This window comes from Olea europaea, chromosome 8, assembly GCF_002742605.1.
Source record: "Olea europaea var. sylvestris chromosome 8, O_europaea_v1, whole genome shotgun sequence".
NCBI lineage: Eukaryota > Viridiplantae > Streptophyta > Magnoliopsida > Lamiales > Oleaceae > Olea > Olea europaea.
In genome coordinates this window covers 13,781,878-13,789,557 of record NC_036244.1, presented here as the reverse complement: position 1 = coordinate 13,789,557, position 7,680 = coordinate 13,781,878, and the positions used below count along the sequence as shown (strand labels likewise).

General features: G+C 35.4%; 1 protein-coding gene across 1 annotated transcript in view; it reads left to right on the top strand.

Annotated features, from left to right (window-relative positions):
- LOC111398877 (ADP-ribosylation factor 2) overlaps positions 1–3,437 on the top strand; it is a 3,616-nt gene extending 179 nt beyond the window's left edge. Inside the window, exons 2-7 of the mRNA XM_023026022.1 lie at positions 749–918; positions 1,097–1,167; positions 1,380–1,499; positions 2,781–2,899; positions 2,992–3,073; positions 3,197–3,437. Of these exons, the coding sequence (XP_022881790.1) occupies positions 771–918; positions 1,097–1,167; positions 1,380–1,499; positions 2,781–2,899; positions 2,992–3,073; positions 3,197–3,202 (546 nt within the window). The 5' untranslated portion in view covers positions 749–770 and the 3' untranslated portion in view covers positions 3,203–3,437. The remainder of the gene's footprint in view (positions 1–748; positions 919–1,096; positions 1,168–1,379; positions 1,500–2,780; positions 2,900–2,991; positions 3,074–3,196) is intronic.
- Positions 3,438–7,680: the final 4,243 nt, after the last annotated feature.

The window sequence follows — 7,680 nt, the reverse complement described above, 5'->3', positions numbered from 1 at the left end:
TTTTTTTTTTTTTTCAAGAATGTCTTTTTATTTGTACTTTGTATTGGAAATGATTGTATAAAGAAAGCAGCTTTTGATTATTTGAGTTAGTTTTTGCGGAACCAAGGATACGAGTAATTGAGTATTGTACATTTTAATTTTTAGTTTTCTTCTTTTATGATCTGATCTCAAGATTTAGCATTCGAACATTTTCGATCCGGTGGAAATTTCCATTTTTACGTACCTATTCGATTAAAGAGTGTTTTTGAGAATCAAAAATTCAATCTTAATTTTTTATGAAAATTGTTCTAGGCGTCTGTATTTTGGGTTGATTATACAGTTTGATCCATTTGATCTGATAAATTTTCTTCAGGTATGTTGTATGTCTTTTAAAATCATATGTGAAATTTTAAATTTTGGGGTGATAAACATATGTAGACATCAAAAGCATGGACTACAAATGTATCACGTTGAAGTGGAAAAAATGCTCTAATTTAGCTTGGATTGAATCATAAGTCTACATTTGGGAGGCGTAGGCACACAGAGTGGCTTGTGTTTTTGCGGAACATCAAAGCAACTAGACTAATAACTTCTTATGGAAATAGTTTCAGCGTTGGTATATTTATTTATAATTATATTGAATTTGAGCGATGGTATGTGTATACTTTTGATTATGGCCCATGTATTTGATATAATGACTGAAAATCACATATGTAAATGTACGTCTTTTATACACTTACAATTCACTTCATTCCCTGACTATGTATAGGGGTTAAAAAGAAGAAAGAGAAATGGGGTTGACATTCACAAAATTGTTCAGTCGGCTTTTCGCCAAGAAAGAGATGCGCATTCTGATGGTTGGTCTCGATGCAGCTGGTAAGACCACCATCCTGTACAAGCTCAAGCTTGGCGAGATCGTTACTACAATTCCGACCATTGGTATGGCCTCTTAATTACGCAAACTTAATATCTCTATTTCTTTTAATTACTTTGATCTTGGCTTTGATATGACATGTACTTGTTAAACTGAAAGTGATTATTATTTCTTTTATTTATGTTAAATTGAATGCTGCTCTCTAATATTTAATTTCTGGGGGCCTTTACTATTGCTCTGCAGGTTTCAATGTGGAAACTGTTGAGTACAAGAACATCAGCTTCACTGTTTGGGATGTCGGGGGTCAGGACAAGGTGGAAATTTCGTTCTTACTCTGTCCCATGATTGATCACCTGTGGTTTATGCATCTATAATGACGATCAACAAATTGTATTTGACAATTGGCATGATGAAACTCTCTGTTTCTGTTGGTGTTTCTTGTTGTCCTTAGCACAGTAGAAAGATTCCTGTACTGTAATTAAATTCTCATGCAATGATTAAGCAATTTATCCACTTCCTTCCACAGATCCGTCCATTATGGAGGCACTACTTCCAAAACACACAGGGTCTCATCTTTGTGGTGGATAGCAATGACAGAGACCGTGTGGTGGAGGCAAGAGATGAATTGCATAGGATGTTGAATGAGGTAATGTTTCCTATTTTACTCATATGACTTTTAACTTCTATGGCACAAAGAATTTGTTGGAAATAGGGGTGATGAACAGAAGTTATCTTATTAGATGTCTGGGGGATTAGTAATGAAAATAAAAATGTTTCTTACGAGTATAGTGAATAGATAATTTATTTTTATCGTGCTTAATCAAGTATCTTCTCAAGAGCTTCGCTATCATCTCTAGTTTCTTCATTTCCGCAAGTAAATGCTTGGAAAGAGATCATAAATCTCATCTTCAGAATAGGTGTGAGCATTTGCAGATACAAAAGGAATTCAGTACAAATTGCAGGTCTTTCTAATCCGGGGGCCTTAGAATAAGAAAAGGTTTTTCGTTTTAGATTCTTCTTTCTTTTCTTACAGCACCTTTGTAGAATCAGTCTCCAAAATCCTTACTAGTTAGTTTAGAGGGGTGACCTCGACAATATGCAATACACTGCATGATGTGAGATATAAAATCAAGATATATGTGCTTTTATGAGTTTATATATCTTGCAAATCTTATCTTTGGGAAAAACCACGATAACTTTATTATAATCATACTGGGGGAGAGATATTGTTCACAAGGTGTATACAACACTGAAAGAGGCCGAAGTTAGCAAAAAACTTTCATCTACGCATCTCAACTTATAATAAATTATTCGTACCCTACTATCGAAAATTTTCTAGTTAACCCAAAGGAACAGTACAAATCAAAAGGTGTTTGACTAGTTAAGTAGATTCTTTGCTCAGCACTCTTGAAGCTCCCCAATCTCCCTTCGTTGATGATACATAAAATGTATAATACCCTAGTGGTTCATTTGTGTTGAATTAATGAATAAAGAATAAGATGAGTTTGAAAATGAGAACACATAAAATAAATTGATTTTGTCTTAATTTTATCTGGGCACATGCCAGTATCATTCAATTTAGACAAGGGTTTCTTTTACACATCTGCAACATAGACAAGTTACTTCTGTACAAAAAGAGTACAACCAGTGTGTCATGGATATGTTAAATCTAATTCCTTCTCTTTTACTAGGAGTCTAGGACTAGAAGTTTCTTTATCCAAGTAATAATGGGATTGGTCCTAACGGGAGTGGGGAAATAGGGGAGGATATCCTTACATTTGAACCTTTGGAGAGGTTGTAATCAGATGATCCTGAATCACTTTTGCGAGTACTGTTTCATTTAAGCCAATAGATGTTCTAGATGGTTATATTCTTGAGGTTACAATGTCATGTTGACCTGTTGGCTGGAATTTATTGTTTGCTTCAGGACGAGCTAAGAGATGCAGTATTACTTGTATTTGCCAACAAACAAGATCTTCCTAATGCAATGAATGCTGCTGAAATAACTGATAAGCTCGGCCTGCACTCGTTGAGGCAGCGTCACTGGTACATTTTTAATCTTGGTCTTTTGATGGTCCATACTTTTCAACTCTTTTTAATGCTCTTTCTCTCTCTCTCTCTCTCTCTCTCTCTCACAGGTACATCCAGAGCACCTGTGCTACCTCCGGAGAGGGGCTATACGAGGGGCTAGATTGGCTCTCTAACAACATTGCTAACAAGGCAAGTTGTACCTCACATTAGTTCATCATCTACTTTCATAGAAACAAATATGGCTTGCTACAATTGCTCTCCTTTATATTACTTTATAAGCTGAGCAATTTTTATGTTCGATCCATTTTTCAGGCATAGAACTTTATGCAGTTACTTGTGCTGAGTTGATGATGGATGCAGGCAGGTTTTTATCTGGTCTTATATATCTAGTCTGTGTGGTTATGGATTTTCACTTTTCAAGTCTTTGTTTTAGGACCTCTGTAATGGTTACTGGTTTGTTTTATATGATTGTTTAGATATGAATATAATGCTGTTAAACCTGCATATGAATCGATCGAAGATCACCCTTTTGATGGTTACTATTTTTTGCACTCATTTATTTCGTGGAGTTGCTTTTTATATTAATTCGAAGAAGTGATTCACATAACCAATAGAAACATTACCCTTCCATTATCAGGTAAATCTTTTCATTGTGATTATACCTTTCATTGGAAAAATTTTATCCATCTTATGCAGCCTTGCTTTAAGTTTTAGTAAATTATTAAGGGGAAGTGCTACATGTACATAATTGTTTACATAATTGTGTCTATAATTATACGTGGCACTGGATCCAACCTTTAATTCAAATCTCACACTTGCACATCAACAATCGGATGATTGACATATCACATTATGGATACCATTATGTGCAATAGTTATGTACAAATAGAATTTTTCATTATTAGGAGCCTGTTTGCCATGACTTTTGAAATATCTAAAGTAGCTTTTGAAAATCAAAATCTGTTTTTGGACCTATTTGGCTAATTTTATGAAAGCACTTCTAGTTAGAAGGAAGCAAAAGCATAAGCTATGCCGAACGGGTCCTAAGTTTTATGTCAACTTTCCAAAGTGAAATGGATATCCACAAACTTCATGTACTTGAGTAAAATCGAATCCAGTTGCATGTTGATTGGGCTTGTTGAAAACTAATACAAACATGTTTTAAATAAGTTAGTTTTGTTTATGGGAAAATTACTTAGAAACCTGAATTTAAAGATTAATTTTCAAAGAACAAGAGATTAAGGTTCATTTTCACAAATCAAGTCTTGAATAAATTTTAATAATTAAAACCAATAAAAATATATTTACAAAATTGAATACACGTATTTAACTCATCTAACCCCATTACCCCACCCACTTACCCACTACACCAAGAAATTTGTCTTCTCTCTCTACCCACTCTTATCTCTCTTCCAACATTTCTGTCTTCTCTCTCTATTGACTCTCATCTCTCTTTCTCTACATTTCATGTTCTCTTTCTAAAATCACTGCTTCCCCCATTCTCTCTTTACACCAATCCTTCTTTGACAGACAACTCCAAAGTTGAGTGCGGCATTGGAGTGGATGCACAGATTTGTCTCTTCACCTAAGTGGATGCGCTGGGATGGTCACATCGCCGGTGGAGTTGAGGCGCAACGATACGAACTAAACTCTTTTCCGGCGTTTCGGATCACGACGACGATTTAGGCTTTTTGTGCGGTGTTACAGACTTTTGTGTGGTTTTATAGATCGTATGATTTTTTGGTAAATTTTTCAACAAGTTTTGTTGACGTTTTTGAGATGGTTATTGTGTAGGTTGTGATAGTGTACTATGGTAGTGGTGATGGCTTGTTTGTGGGTTTTTTTGGTGGGGATGGTGGTTGGGTGCGGTTTAAATGGAGAGAGGAGATGATGGTGGTGGTGGTGTTTTGTGGGTGGTGCGGTGGTGGTGGCAACGGGTATGTGGAATTTTGGGTGGTGGTGGTGGTTGGGTATGGTTTAAATGGAGATAGAGGAGATGGTAGTGGTGAGGTTGCCGATGGCAGCAAAGACACGATGAATGAGGGAGGCCAATGTAGTGCCAGATAATTGAATCTTCTCAATTGAAAAGTGCTCTATTACTTCGATTGTGTGTTTGCTGGTAGAAGAGAAGGAAAGAGAGATTTTGCCTCTTTTTAGCAATTATCACAAATTTACGGTTGGCAAAAATGTAGTGGCCTGTCCTTCATCCATCCTTGTCTTCTGGGGCTAGGAAACATCATTTTTATCTCGATTATTACTTTGAAACAGGAGCAAATTATGATACTGATCGCAATGAGTTCATATTTGTTTGTGGTGACCTCATGTGACCAAATTTGTGTTTGTTGTGACTATTTGTGACCAATTTTGACCGGTTGTAACATGAGATTGACCTTGTCATAGATAGTCACACTGAATGTAATTTTGGTCACAGTTAGTAACACTGAAGTTAGAGTTGGTCATTGTTAATCACAAATAACATGGGTCAGTGAATTGGTTACATACAATCACAAATTCGATTATTACTTTAAAACAGGAGCAAATTATGATACGGGTCACGATGAGTGCATATTTGTTTGTGGTGACTCCATGTGATCAAATTTGTATTTGTTGTGATTATTTGTGACCAATTTTGTGTTGATTGTGACCGATTGTGACATGAGATTGACCTTGTCACGGACAGTCACACTGAATGTAATTTTGGTCACAGTTAGTCATATCGAAGACAGAGTTGATCACGGTTAATAACAGATAATGTGGGTCAGTGAATTGGTTACATAAAATCACAAATTAGACGGTCACATAGAGTCACATTGAAAATAAATTCGATTACAAATAGTTACATATAATTCATCTCACCTGATTAGGTCACAGATCTAATAGAACTGGTCACATGTCACAGATTTAATGAAACTGGTCACATGTCATTGTCTAAAAAAATAAAAAAATAAAGGGTACAATGTCAGTTGCCGGAGACCATTGGAATTGTTGCGGGAGGTAGGTTGGGGTCGTCGGAGTTGTCGTAGGAGAAGTTGCCGGAATGGGGTTGGGGTCGCCGGAGCAGTCACCGGAGTTGTCGTCGGAGAAGTCGCCGGAGATGGGGTGGGGTCACCGGAGGTGAGATGGGGCGGAGAGATAAAGAGAATGGTTTGAATTTAAATTTTAAAATTTGGTGGGGGTGGTGGTGGAGTAGGTAGATTAATTATATTATATTATTTTAAAATATTTAATAATTTCATTTATCACCTGATTTTTGTAAAATTTCAGGAAGTTTGTTATTTTAGAAATATGATTTTTATATGTAGGATTTATGTGGTCTTCTCTTTGTTTATTCATATTAATTTTTATAATGTTGGGTTTGTATTTATTTAAATTAAGCATCTTATTCTAATATTAACTAATAATTTATCTTAAAAATTACTCATTCACAAATAAAAACATTATAACCTTAGCCAACGTTCATTTTTCTTGTAATTTTTTAGCATTATAGCATTCTTTTGTCACGGTACAGTACGTGTGGCTTGGAAAAATATCCATCAATTGCACGTGCTAATTAATTGATTGATATTTCTTTGAGAAGGTGATATGCAAGAACTGTTCTGTCATATAATTTCACACAAGAAAACAATACATATATAGACAAGTGGGTCATTGTTCTATTCCTTAGCAACTTGTTACAATTAATACAAAAAGGTGCATAGAATGCTAGGATGGATACAATTCATGTGGGCTCTCATGAATTTAATGGGAGTTTAGTATGAATGCTTCTTTCCCAACACTTGCGTTATTAGCCATCACAAGAATTTAGCCTCTTAAAGTGGTCACTGCTAATTTGCATGAAATTTTATCTTTGCTATTTGAGTTAGAGCACAAGTAAAAATTCAAACTACTCGACCTTCATATATAGGGTGTTAGAGCACAAGTAAAAATTCAAACTACTCGACCTTCATATATAGGGTGAAACATTTTGTGCTCCGTCCAGTAGCATGACACTTGTAGCATTCTTCCATGGAATCATTATCATGATTAAGCTACTACATTTCGCTTGCTCGTCCTTTCTGTCTTTCGTTCTTTCTTTTTCTTCTTCTTCTTCCTTTTTTTATTTTTTATTTATTTATTTTTAATCCTATTTACTAGCTTGTTTCAATCCGCTAATTTGTCTTACGTATTGGGACTTGGATAAAATTTCTTCCCTCATAGTACTTACTGCTTCGCTCTAGATCATCAAGAGCATTTAGCCTATCAAGGTAGTATTTGGTGATTCATAGAGTAAGAGGGTAAGATTGCGATACTTTCAACCATTGAATTTTCTCCATCTAAGGTACGACAATTGTGCTGCTCCATCTAGCAATACTGTTTTTGTATTGCTCTTGCATCACGTCGTTTCTATAATTAGACTAGTTTCACTTCACTTGATGTTAAATTTCTTTCTTTTCTTCTCTATTCTTTTTTCTTCTTCTTCCCCTATAGACAGTGATGTGTCAAATTACTAGGTTCTCTTACCTGCTCACAGATTCGCTCGCATGCATGCATACATAATTTATTGATATATGTTTGGCGGTAAGGGTGAATCTAGGGGTCGAGTTTAGATAGAGTGGATCGCAAACGTTGAAAGTTTACTATCGACGGTCAACGTCCGTGATAGCGGGGTTTTTTTTTTTATTAATATTTACTTAACTAATATTTAAAAAATCGTACGGATTAGAACTAGAAAAACTAAATACACCACAAGAACTAGAATTATGCATGAATTTTCATTTTGGATGAAAAAATCGTTCTGCCCTAATTTATTTTTTAAT